We start from the raw sequence: 13,596 nt of genomic DNA, 5'->3' as shown, positions 1-13,596 counted from the left end.
AGACTTTCTTGTTATCAGCATCTGCATTTCAGTGAACTTTCTATTCCATCTTCTAATGCCTCGTGTTTGATATCAGGATAGGAAGGTGGCATTCTGTTTTACAAATAGGACGGGGAATCAGGAGATCTGGATTCTCTGGATGCTGTGTCACAGTCTTACAGTCTGATCTGTGACCAGCCCTATATGTTTCTTTAGCTAAAAATGGATGTTTTAAGGCTTATTGAGGTGATAAGTGCAGTATTCAAGTGAAGTAAAGATGGTATGAGCATGCAGGATGATCATGAAAGAGTCCTTTCACGACTCCTAAATCCCCTTTTTCTCTTGTTCCCTCCTTCATCCAGAGCAATCCATTAGTATTGTAAAGGAGTTGTGTGATGAGGATGTGACTGAGCCTGAAGAAGCCAGATTTGAATGTGAGATATCCATTCCATCTGTGAAACCCCCGAAATGGTCTCTGTGTGGAGAAGTCTTGCAGGCTAGCAGAAACATTATCATGCAGCAAGAAGGCACCATCCACCGGCTGGCCCTGCTGAAAACCTCTGCTGATATGACAGGCACCATTCAGTTCTCAATTGGCAAATCAAAATCCACAGCAAACCTGCTTGTCAGAGGTAATATGTCCTAGTTTGAATTAGATCATGAGAGATCCCTCCTTCTCCCAGTCCCTGGAAAATAATTGTTCAGGCTTACTGTTTAATGTGCACGCTTCACTGCTTGGGGGCTTGGAAATGTATGTATACCTGGACGATCCGCTTAGTCCCCAGCTGGTTGTTGGACGCAATGTCGGATGCTCTAAATGAGACGACAGTGTCTCAGGAAGTGTCTTAGATTAGATGATGAGTTTGATGTGCTTGGTTTTCAAATCTCTTGAGCTAAGACTAGTTGAGTCACAATAAGATACCATAAAATTAAAGACAAAAGAAGTGCCTCAGGTAGCAGGGAATTGACTTTTGAGACTTTTGGTTGTTGTTTTTTATAATATTCTAAATTGTAGCATTAAAAAATATAGAATTTGTAAGTTTATTAATACCTCTAAAATCAAATCACCGTAAAATCAAGGAAGAAATACCTTAAAGAGTTTGCTCCTTAAAGGGAGCAATCATAATTCAGTTGAGTGCTATCTTTTTGTTCCTTGCTCTATTATTTCTAATTTTTACTCACTAAAAGTGGTTTCCGCTTTTTTTATTATTATTATTATTATTAACTATACCAAAGTATTCAGAGCAGATTAAATTTGCCAGGAGAGTTTCTTTTGTCCCATTTCTGAACTAGAAATGTTTGATAGCACATTTACTGAATCCATTTTGTCATTGATTTGATCTGAGACAAAGCTTAAAGTCTTTCTGTCTTCTGCTGTCACCGTGGTAAATATCTCCAGTCACCTCCTGTAGTTCTTGTTTTGATTTTAATTCATTCCTATTTGAATAAAATCCTCAATTAGAGAGAAGCTGAATAAACACAGAACGAGAACTTGACCATGCATTTGATAGTTAATATACAGTATTTTCTTATAGAAGTATCATCAGCAGCATTCCCTATAGATTATCATGTCCCTGTAGCTTCAAACTGGCCTCTCAGCAAATCAGCCCTGTGACAGGAACTTGTAGCATCATCTGAACGGTCCCAAAACAGTGGCCTTTGTATTAATTGACATGAAATAGAGATTTGAAACTTTTCTTCAGCTTGCCCTCATCCGTTCTTCTTTTCCAACCCTGCTTTGCAGATTGCAATATACAGATCACCAGGAAGATGGAAGATAAGATAGTTTTGGAACGTCGTTCAGTCATCCTATCATGTGACTTCAAGCCTTCTCCAAAGGTTGTGAAATGGTTCAAGGGCCAAACAGCCATTGAGCCCTCTGAGAAGTACAAAATCAAGCGGGAGGAGCATTCAGCAGAGCTCAAGATTCTCAAGGTGAAGCCTGAGGATGCTGGTGTGTACATGTGCAGGGCGGGAAACGCAGAGACCGAAGCCGTGCTGACCGTTGAAGGTACGAGCAGTTTGCAGCAAGCAGGCTGGCCTGTTGCATGTCCTTTCTGATTTAGTATTTCGCTCTACGTTTCTCTTCTTGAATTGTGGTCGATTCCCACAGTTCTCTTCTAATTTTATATGAATGTAATGTTTTAAGTGCACTGACTATTTCTGATGTGCACTGTGCTGATATTCCAAGATCCTGAAGTCCAGCACTTACCTGCCAAAGGGATTATGCATGTGGAAAGGCAGTATTTGGGAGAGGTTTTGGCAGTAGACAGAAGTTCAGGCATCTTTCTCAAGACTTTATTTATTAGTCTCAAGGCTTTCTTTATCTCAAGATTCTTTCTCAAGACTTTATTTTCCATTTCATGCTAGGAACTAGTACACTCTGGTAATTCTAGCTAAAAATGTTCTTTTTTTTTTTTTTTTGAGCTGCTACAGGCCTCTGGTTTTGATGCAAATGCTTGTGGTTTTCATTCAGACCACTGTAGTCATTCGCTGACCACAGTGGTATCTTTTATCACCGCTATATGTTTATTAATCCTAATGGTGTTCTGCCTCATCCTGGTATGGCAGTATTGTTTAGCCAGTTTTTGACCTCTGGAAAAGCTATAAGGAAAGATGATCATAGTGTCACTTTCCACAAGACTTGTAGGTAAGCCTCAGCATCGTTTCCAGAAGTCCATTGAGCATCTCTTGCTAATAGTTTGACCTAGAAGAGATTCATTCAAATGACCAAATGATTTAATATTCCCAAAGCCTCCTGAGTCAGTCGGTCCTATGAAAAACAGCATTTTTTAAATAGAGTAATTGCAAAGACAAACCTGTGGCCAGTGACTGGAAAAGAAAATAATTCAGTTCTTGTTTCTCCTTAAACCTGAGCAAATTGCTTAATCTCTTTATGCTATCTACTTGTGACTGAAAACATAGTCTTCCCCTCATCTTCCGTAACTATTTCACTGGTGGCAGAGTCAGAGACAATTTAGTTATAACGTGTATACGTGCGTTCAGTGACTAGCACGCAGGGACTTGGAGCTCTGTGGGATATTTCGAGGTCACTGTAATGTTGTTAGCATTTTAGAAAGAATTATTTATTTTTAAATTTAAAAAAAAAGAACCGTTTTATGTGGAAAAGAGAATAGAGGGGGCCGGGCAGCATAGTCTTTTGTAGTGGATGCTTTTTTGCTGGACTGTGAAATGTAATGAACTGTGATGCACAGGAGATCAGACTAGACCGTCTAATAAACTCTCAACACTATGAAATCTAGCTGTGGAAAGAGTACTGATTCATGATAACACTGATGATGGTGCATTTTGGTTTCCTACAGCCCGCAATGTCGAAATAATCAAACACCTGCAGGATGTGGAAATTGAAGAAGAGAGTTCTGCCGTCTTCTCATGCGAACTGTCCCACGATGACGAGGATGTGGAATGGTTCCTGAATGGCAACCTCCTTTATACCAACAATTTCAATGACATCAAGAGTGTTGGCAATTGCTACACGCTGACCATGAAGCAAGTCAAGCCTGAGGATGCTGGCACAGTGATGATGAAGTCAGACAAGGTGTCAGAGAGTGTGTGTCTGAAGGTGATAGGTGAGTCATGACCACGTTCCTTCTGAAAGCAAACAAGAGATGGAAGGGAGGCTATGGTGTTATTTACCATACCCATGCCGCGGTCCTGCCTCTAAGCTTCACCTCTCTGGGGCGAAGTAATAAGGGTTCAGTTGCTTTCTTCCAGTGCAAGTTTCTACTATAGCTGACGATTTTTCTAAGGAAAATTGTTTTGGTGTCCTGCCAAAATTTTCCATAAATTATCATCGTCCTTTTACTTGTTGTATGGACAGTTTCAAGGGCAATTTCCTTTACTTGTAGCTCTCTTCAGTAGTATATTGTCTATATAGTGTTATTACTAAAGATTTTGATTGCAAGGAGCTGGACTTCAGTGTAGCTTTAAGGGTAGCACATACCTTTCAATGCATCTGTTCCGAGTTAGATGGATTAGACAATAAGAACACACTTCGTTACTGTCCTTAATATGTCTTAGAGCTTCATCACACAGCTGAGTTACTGTGCTTTAACACATTCTCGTGCATCAGCTGAGTAAGTCATGTGAATTATTTTAGGGATGTTAAAAACTTTAGGTAGAACTCTCTTATCAGAGTTTCAGTGAATGCATTTTCTTTTGCCACACACGTGTACATGCATGCTCAAGTAATGCTCAAGTAATTCACCCTGTCCACTCAGAGAGCCCGAAGGATTTGCTCTTCCTGCTTTCTCTGATATCTGGTCAAAATTTTTGCCTCTATACACAAAGAACAAATGTCTTCTGGATCAAATATATGTTAAATTTTATAAAGGGAAGCAACAAAGCAAAGAGACGAGAGGCAAAATGTTTAAGAGAGAGTGTACAGCATGTCCTTTTATTGCCGCTGCCCACTATGGTGAATTCTGCTTCATGAAATGGCAGTGCTGGCTGTCCAGCTTTGGAAGAGCTACATCCCAATTACTTCCCTTCACGCATTTTTCTTACAACTACCTGAACCCTTTTCAGTTTTAGACTGCTGCGAGGAGAGAGGACATCCCTAATGAACCTTCTCTGCTTCTGTGGCATTATGCACGCAAGTGCTCCCAGAGCGCAGCTCCCAGAGGCAGCGAACAGATGCAGCAGTTTGCGCAGCAGTGTTTGGGCTCTGACTAGAACCTGAGGATCTTGCTGGAAGTTGTGGGCTTTCTGAGGACCCCTGAGGAACTGATTGCTGTGAAGAGGAAAGGGGAAGCTAGGCAAGGACAACTGCAGGAGGCCTTGACTTCTCCTGGGAAAAGCTCGTGGGAAAAGCTCTAGCTAGGAGTGGCTGCTGCTAATGAGCTCTCTTGGTTGCCCCTGACCAGAGGGAGTTGGGGCCTTTGGTCCCGGTGGCCCTTGATTAGGGCGGTCAAGCACCCTCTCAGCCAGTGCTAGGGAGAGGCCTATATAAGAGCCAGGCCTAAAGCACAGCTCCCAGAGCGCAGTGAACAGAGGCAGCAAAGAGACGCAGCAGTTTGCGCAGAAGGGACGCGCGAAGGTACCTTCGTTTCTGTTCCCTGTGGTGTACGCTTCCTCAAGTATGGTCGTGACACGCCGCACAGCGCGTTCCCCAGTGGCTGTTGGAGTTGCTGTGTCAGAGGCTGGGACCCAGACTGACCCTCTGACGGCAGATGCAGCCCTCCAGGTCTCAGGCCGCAGGGAGTGCTTGGGGCCTCTCCGGGAGGCCTGGGCTGGCAGCCAGCTCTCCTGCAGGAGGTGTGCTGCTGTTGGCGAGCTGTGTCGTCAGCTAAGGGAGTTACGGGAGGAGGTCAGTAGGCTGCGCAGCATCCGGGAAGCGGAGCAAGAGATAGACAGGGTATTCTCGGAGACTGTGCAGCTTCGGGAGTCCCAACCCCCTGCAGCAGTGGAGTTGCCAGAGGGCTCTGTGCCGTGTGAAACGGTACATCATAACATCATAGAAGAAGGCTGGAAACTGGTCACTGCTCGTGGGAGGAGAAAGGCTCCTACTCCTCCCGAAGACTTGCAGCTGAAGAACAGGTTTAGTGCCCTCCAGGATAAGGAGGAGATGGGCATGGCTGCCAGGGAAGTACCTGGGACAACAGACCCTGTGCCTTGCCGGAACGCCCGGAAGAAGCGGCGGGTGATTGGTGGACACCAGGTTAACCATGAGGCAGCAACGTGCCCTTGTGGCCAAGAAGGCCAATGGTATGCTGGGCTGCATCAGGAAGAGTGTTGCCAGCAGGTCGAGGGAGGTGATCCTGCCCCTCTGCTCAGCCCTGGTGAGGCCACACCTGGAGTGCTGTGTCCAGTTCTGGGCTCCCCAGTACAAGAGGGATGTGGCACTACTGGAGCAAGTCCAGCGAAGGGCTACAAACATGATTAGGGGACTGGAGCATCTCTCTTATGAGGAAAGGCTGAGAGAGCTGGGCCTGTTCAGCCTGGAGAAGAGAAGGCTGAGAGGAGATCTTATCAATGTGTACAAGTATCTGAAGGGAGGGTGTCGAGAGGATGGGACCAGACTCTTTTCAGTGGTGCCGAGCGACAGGACGCGAGGCAACGGGCACAAACTGAAACACAGACACTTCCATCTGAACATGAGGAAAAACTTCTTCACTGTGAGGGTGGCAGAGCACTAGACCAGGTTGCCCGGAGAGGTTGTGGAGTCTCCTTCTCTGGAGATATTCAAAACGCGCCTGGACGCGATCCTGTGCAACGTGCTCTAGGTGACCCTGCTTGAGCAGGGGGGTTGGACTAGATGATCTCCAGAGGTCCCTTCCAACCTCGGCGATTCTGTGCTTCCTTAAACCTAGTCTGTCTTGTTGAGTATCTGTGCCTCAGAAGTATGAAGTTGTCCCTCTGGCCTTCGCTAAGACTCTTCATGCTTGCCCTCGGCCCTATTCTCTGTGACTACATCTCCCATGGGATGCCAAGACCCTGTATCTGAGAGATGCTGCAACGTAGAGAAAAAAGGAGTCCTCGCAGTCTCATAGCTGCACAGTCATAAATTACAGCACTGCACCACGATTACAGTGCTGAATATCGCTCCCACTCCATGGCCATGCAGGAGGCCTTTCCTGATCCCTGTATCCTCCCATTAATGAATTCTGCTTTCCCCCAAACTCATTCAAATCATGAGGTATGAGAGGTCCTGTACTGGTGTCATCTGCTCTGGTAGGAGTTTACTTAAGCCCTCTTTAAATGCCTGGTAGCAGCTGAAAACGTCTCAACTTAAATATCCTGATCGTTCTCTATTTTGTTCCTGTTAACCTTCAGAGAAGCCTGCTGTCTTCATGAAGTCCTTGGACGATGTTTTTGGTGAGGAGCGAGGTGTGGTTAAACTGGAATGTGAAGTCTCCAAAGAGAAGGTCAAACCCGTTTGGAAAAAGGATGGTGTGGAGCTCACTTCTAGCAACAAATATGAGCAGACGCAGTCTGGGAAGACCCTGTGCCTCCTTATCTGTGACCTCGAAAAGACAGATGCAGGTTTATACACGTGTGATATTGGCACTGATGTTGCCAAGTCAAAGGTTGGCGTTCAGGGTGAGTACTGTAGTCAATGGTGGCCAGTCGAGGGGCGCTGGGAATACGTATGGGTTTGGTCACTTTGTCTCACACCTATTCTTCCATGAGCCTCAAGGGTCTCCACTGTAAACCGGTGTTGCCAGAATTATTATACAACACAATGACGTCTGAACACCCCTTGTTATTCTTCTTTTGTAAGTGTGCCTGGTGTTTTAATGAAAATCACTGGACATATCAAGAACATGCCAATTACGTTTCTTTCCTGAACACCCCTAAAATGGAGAAATGCTCCCAAGAAGAGCTACTAATTTCTTAAAATAAAAGAACCTTGTGTTTCACATGTTTCAGCTATTAGTTCAGTCAGTTGTGGGAATGTAAAAGTTAGAACATTGTCTGTTAAAGACCCGAATAATTCCTCCGGTCCTTTAATGCTTGTGGCTGCCTGTTGGAAGGAGGAGTGTTCAAGGCTTTCAAACTCCTATTTGGTATTTTTTGAATTCCAGTTTTGAATTCCAGTCCATTTTGAACACCAGGAGGGGTTGGACAGTGAGAAAATAACAAACACAAACATCCCATTTCTCGGATCAGCATGGGCAAAAGCCTTTGTTTCACACAGCATCCCAAAGGCTTCCTAGGTCTGATAGCTTTTCCCCTCTCTAGCCTATTGAATCTTGACTCTGTTCCCCGGAGCAGGCTGTTCTCCACACAGTCATTCCAGAGTGAAGCCAGGAGATTCACATGGTTCTTTTCCTATAGCCTTGCGGTGACTCTGAGGGGAAAGTGTCGGAAAAACTCTTCCCCACGTCAAATGCATCAGTAAGGAATGCAGTGCTGTCCTGCAAATCCTGTAGATAAACGAGCCAGATGAGCTAAAAATGATAACACCACTACTCATGTCAGTCTTTAAAGCCTTTTCTCGTTATAATCATTGTATTAACCTACTTTTTGCCTTCCAGAATTAAACATTGGCATAACCAAACGGCTGAAGAATACTGAAATCCAGGAGGGAGAAGATTGCACTTTTGAGTGTATTTTGTCCCATGAAAGCATCGATGACTTCCACTGGACACTGAATGGGAGCAAAGTGGCAAGCGGTGGGCAATTTGAAGTATTTAACATGGGTCGGAAATATACACTCAATATCAAAAGTGCGACTGTTGCTGATACTGGAGAAGTCGTTTTCACTGCCCGTGGTCTAACCTCCAAGGCCTCTCTGGTTGTGAAAGGTAATGAGATCAAACTGATTATGGGGTCTGAGTGTTTTCTTTTCATAGCGTATCTCAGTAAACCATGAGGGCAAACTCCTGACGTGATGGAAGTGAACAGCAACCTTCCCTGTGAGCCCAGAGGCACTGAGAATTTCCCTGAAAAACAAGCGAAAGGCTGAAACTTTTTATAGATGTTTGAAGAGTTGCAGAATGCATTGATTAGTGTTGCAAGTGCACTTCTCTCTACCTCTAGCTCCATTAATAATGGACCAAGAATGATCTGTTCAAATAACTGTAAATGCAAATATCCTTTAAGTCTAAGCTGAAGGGATGGTCTTCATCATATCTAACTGTACACACAGCTGCTACCTAGAATGTGTGCATCTGAAATAGTCCCCCAAGGCTCCCTGGGTAGCCAGCAGAGAGAAGAAATGGGTAGCTTTCGGACATGGTTCCTCTGCCACAGTTGGACATATTTAGGACAGAATGAACTGTTGCCTGAACACCATTGCCTGTACTGAGTAGATCACTGCTGGCTATAAAGGGGACCTGGAGTGGTTGCCTCCACAACATATCTCCATACGGTTGATGTCTGCATTTGGTGAGGTAAATCGCACCCTAAATGCACATGCCAGTAAAGACAAAATGACAGCCTCTGATGTGAATGCCATCCAGACAAGTCTGCAATTCCTATAAATGATCACTACTGTTCACTGAGAGCCCATAACTGCAATGAATGTGCACTAAACAAGAACGCTTCTATTTCCCTCTGTTCCCATCATAACCTGAATCATTCATTGGGCAACATGAAAATTTATTGTATATTTTAGTTGAAAAAACAACAAAACTCCCTATATTGATCATGATTGTAGATTTTTATTCAGGACTCTTTTCTCCTTCAGAAAAACCTACAGAGGTTACAAAACAACTGGAGGATGAAACAGCAGCAGCAGGGCAGGACATCTGCCTGAGCTGCGAATTGTCAAAACCCGATGCAAGCATTCGGTGGTACAAGGATGGCAAAGCAATCCGAAAAAGCCAGAAATACGACTTGCAGCAAGAGGGAACACAAGCCAGAATGATCATCCATGACTCCACAGTCAAGGACAGCGGGGAGTACACCTGTGAGACAGAGGTCTCAAAAACGAAAGCCAGGATCACGGTGCAAGGTCAGCAGAAGGGCACGCAGGGGCTGGAAAGTATAAAAGTTGGGGTAAAAATTTGCAACCTGCGGGAGATGTTCTTCTCTCCTGTTTCCCTAAACAGGACCAAATTTGGTTTTCAAAGATTTCTATGGATTAAAATTTTTTTAAAAATTCTGCAAAAAAACCTTCTAGGTCCTGAAGAATCTTTTGCATTAATTGATGAGCTAATCAAAAATGTCAATTTGTATTAATTTTTTTTGAATATGGGCATCAAACATTATATGCAGCTTGCCAGATGAGATCTCACGATCACCTGTACAATGTCATTAAGCTTTCCAGATATCTGATAATATTTTACCTGGTACATCCTATGGCAGGAAGTGGGCTTGGTGATCTTCTGAGATCCTTTCCATCTCTGTTTTCTGTGATTCTACTAGTTGGGGACAGAGGAGAGTCAAGATTGCGCTGTTTATGCTGAGGACTTGTTGGGTAACAAATTCTCTCTTTTATTTTCTTCCTGCAGAAAAACCCAATTACTTTGTCAAGGAACTTTCAGATCTGAAAGTCAATGAAAATGGAGTTGCAGTTTTTGTGTGCCAGAGTGAGAAAGCCGCATCCTCTGTGGTCTGGAGGAAAGGCATAGCAGAACTCAGGGCAAGCAGGAAATACGAGATCACCCAGAAAGGCAAACTCCTGCAGCTGACCATAAATAACTTGGAGAAAAATGACAATGACACTTACACCTGCGACATTGGGGATGCCCAGTCCAGAGCGAAGCTAGTCGTACAAGGTAAAATGGGAGGAACATGACTATACAGCCTGTTTCTCCAGCAGGAAGTGTTACCTTGGTGGAACTTGTACATTTATGCCAGATCTCTGAAACTCCAGCAGTCTGGTCTCACCAGCAGCTCTGTGCATGACCTGTGTTGACAGACATGCGGAGGGCAAAACACCCTGGGAGGGAAGGAACTATACAAACTAGCCCAGTGCTTCTGGGTGGCTGCATGGCCAGATGTCTAAGTGCTGCCACCTATGCGTAGGCAGATCTATTTCTCAGCGTACGGCCACTGATTCCTGGCTATATCTGACTCATGGTGTGTATATACAGTGCAGGACGTATGGGCAAAATCTTAGCAACACTGAGAACTGCACTTGCAGAGCAACCTGTTGATCTGAAGCGTTTACACTGGGAATACTTTAGGTCTGATTTAAAAAACAAAATGCTGATGTGAGGAGGTGCTGGTGTTTCTTTCTGGATATATGATTCATAAGATTCGTGGTGCCTGCTGCTGGACAAGGGAAAACTTATTCTGCCTCTAGGCTTTTTTCTCCATGTCTCTCGATGCCCCTTTCCAGTAGTGGCCTCTCAAAGACGATGAGTAGATGAGTGGTCCGGTGCTCGTTGTATGTTTTTAGCATCCCTCTGTGCCTTAGAGGCGAATTGCAGCCTCCACCTGAAAAGCACAGCCCAAGCAGGTTTTGTTTGATGTTACAGGCAGCAAACAAACTGAGGAAGGGGTGAGGTGGCCAGTGCAGATGGCAGGGCAGTACGTACAGGGAATAAATGAAGTTTGGTTGTTACTGCTTCTCACAGTCCACTCGTCACAGCCCCATTTGGGAGAAACTCTTGAGATGAGATAGATGAAGCAATGAAGAGAATAGGAGGAACAATCTGAGAACAGTCACACGGAGCTGCAGTGGCAGCGTGCTGTGAAGTTATTAAAGACTTGGGGGTTAAGGCTGAGTCCTGCACCTCTGACCATCTGCCACTGCAGCTTTGAGAAGCAAGGAGGTGTGCTTAATCCCCCTTGTTGCCTCAGGATTTGAGCCGTCTGAATTTGGTTTGAGGTTTCTGACACTTACTTTTTTGGGTGAAAAAACCACTCATCTCTGTCACAGAGCTCAAGATTATTTGGCTCGAAGAGGTAACATGTAAAATAAACATAAGTCATGAAGAATATGGCAGCATCGTACTTACGGTTCAGTAAAAACTCCGTCTACTGGTTTTGTAACTAGGAGCAGCATTAGGTATGTCTTTGTGTACAGCGATAACCTTTTATATGTACACACACCCACACACATTATATATATGTATATATATACACACATACACACAGTTTTTCAGGGCTGTTTTGTATTTCCTTTTATTAAAGCTGCACCCAGACAGACGCTCCATTTCCCACTGTGTTTGTGTTCGGGCTGAGCTCAAAGAAGTGGGGAGCTGAGTGGTCATATCCCATAGAGAGAAAGCTATATTTGCTCCAGAAAAATACAATAAGCAGAGGTAGTTCTCATAGGCTCACTGATGTCTAGGACACAGTGGCACTCAGAGCTTCACTTTGTCCCTGTTCCAGGTAGTTCCTTTAGGAGAAAGGTTATAATACTGGGTTTACAATGTACTGAGTACTTGTTCTACTATACGTGTTTTATTATTTTGAAGTTGTCTTCATCCTATTTTGGTGTGTGTCCTGTAAATATGTATATTATCTTCCTGTGAATAATTGTTTTGTTCAGTAACAAGAGAGTTATATTTCAGACTTCTTTATCATGATTCTGTTGTTGTTGTTGTTGTTGTTGTTATGAAATACTCGTGCAAGAAGTCTTGGAATTTTCCGTACCAATTTTCATGCTAGAAGCTGGAGATTCCAGTAGTAGATGTATCTATGTTCCTTTCAGGCCAGAAAGTGCTAATAACAGAAGACCTGGAAGATGTCAATGTGTTAGAAGGAGAATCTGCCGTGTTCAAATGCAGAATCTCTCCTGTAGACTATAGCAAAGTGCAGTGGTTTTTGGATAAAACCCCACTCCATACCAATGAACTTAATGACATCCAGTCTCAGCCTGGTGGATATCACTTGCTAACCTTGAAAAAACTCTCACTGAAGGACTCGGGGGTCATTACTTTTGAAGCTGGTGATACGAAAACATCCGCCAGTTTGGTTGTTAAAGGTAATTCAAGCATCAAAACTGCAGGAGAGTTTAGAATAAGTAGAAATAACTGCTAGATAATGTGGATAGGTGAAAAAAAGAGCAAAAATGCTACAAATTAGGCCTCATCGTATGTTTACCTGTGTATGTTCAAGAATAGTGTTAGGTGTATAATAAAGCTAGAGTTAGGGAATTAATGTTTTGTAATCCTGGAGAACTGCCAGTGTGTTTGTTGGACCTTAGATGGGAATATTATAGTATGGGGATGGTTCACTGCATACCTCCGCTGGTTTTCCTTGAGCAGAGATAGGATGGCACGGCGATGGTCAGGGAGAAGACTTGCGCGTTCATAAGCCTGTACTAGAAGACAGCAGAAGACAGCAAGAAACTGTTCTTTCTTTTCACGACCTCAGTAGAGGTTTCTTCCTCCTTCCTCTTCCACAATAAGTGCCTGCTCTACACTAACTCATCTTAAAGCCTGGAATCCCAGGCTGGGATAGAGCCTGAATGGGAATCTCCACCGGGACCCTTTCACTGGCAGCTCTGCTTTCCTCTCTGTGTCTGTTCTGTGCTGGTTTTTAAGCTTGTCCTTCATGTCTGTTAAAAATATGTTGTTGGTTCTCATAATGAGAAATTAGTACCACTGGTCGTGTCAGAAGATGCTTTGTCGTTTCTTTGTGTCCTCCGTGTTATGCATGAGATCGCCTCGGTAAGGTTTTGCAGCTTTTTGTGTCTGTGGTCCAGTTCCAACCAGCAATCCGCAACTCAGTTCAGTGTCTCCCATCCCTGACCAACTTCTGAGAATTGTATCACCAGGAGCTTCTCCAGAAGTTGGTTCGCTGATGGCACTGACCTTTGTTGTTCTGTGTCTTCTCTGCCTCGCTCCATGGATCTGGCTGTCATCCCGGAATGATATGTGGAAGCTGAAGGAGGAAATTTTCTCTTAACGCCTGGGCCCTGGCAGAGTCTCTGCGTTATATTACACCATTTCTGTTTTCCTTTCACTGCTGAGGGCACAGGGAATCAAAATTCAAATAACTAAGTAACTGGCCACTGCTTAAGATCTTTGAGGGCTGAAATTTCACGCTATTCTTTGGAGTGCTGAAACCAATTCCATACTGTTTGTGTCATTAGTAGCAACAGCAGTGTTTAACGCTAGTGCTTACAGTAACAACAGTAATAGTGGCAATGTCTTGAATAGTCCAAATAGTAGTTAAAAGAAAAAAGTATATGGTCTTAAGCATTTTTTTGCTGCTGTGGAGTGCTGAATTGTAAAAAAAATCTATTTAGTT

The 13,596-nt window shown here is 44.0% G+C and overlaps 1 protein-coding gene across 1 annotated transcript in view; it reads left to right on the top strand.

Moving 5' to 3' along the window:
• Positions 1–13,596, top strand: part of LOC136991343 (obscurin-like) — a 138,135-nt gene that overhangs the window by 28,373 nt on the left and 96,166 nt on the right. The window contains 8 exon segments of the mRNA XM_067292209.1: positions 342–611; positions 1,724–1,990; positions 3,303–3,569; positions 6,775–7,041; positions 7,980–8,249; positions 9,134–9,400; positions 9,900–10,166; positions 12,053–12,325. Coding sequence (XP_067148310.1) covers positions 342–611; positions 1,724–1,990; positions 3,303–3,569; positions 6,775–7,041; positions 7,980–8,249; positions 9,134–9,400; positions 9,900–10,166; positions 12,053–12,325 — 2,148 coding nt within the window.

Source organism: Apteryx mantelli, chromosome 2, assembly GCF_036417845.1.
Source record: "Apteryx mantelli isolate bAptMan1 chromosome 2, bAptMan1.hap1, whole genome shotgun sequence".
Classification (NCBI taxonomy): domain Eukaryota; kingdom Metazoa; phylum Chordata; class Aves; order Apterygiformes; family Apterygidae; genus Apteryx; species Apteryx mantelli.
Note: the sequence above shows the minus strand (reverse complement) of the source record. Positions and strands in the feature narration are given on the sequence as shown.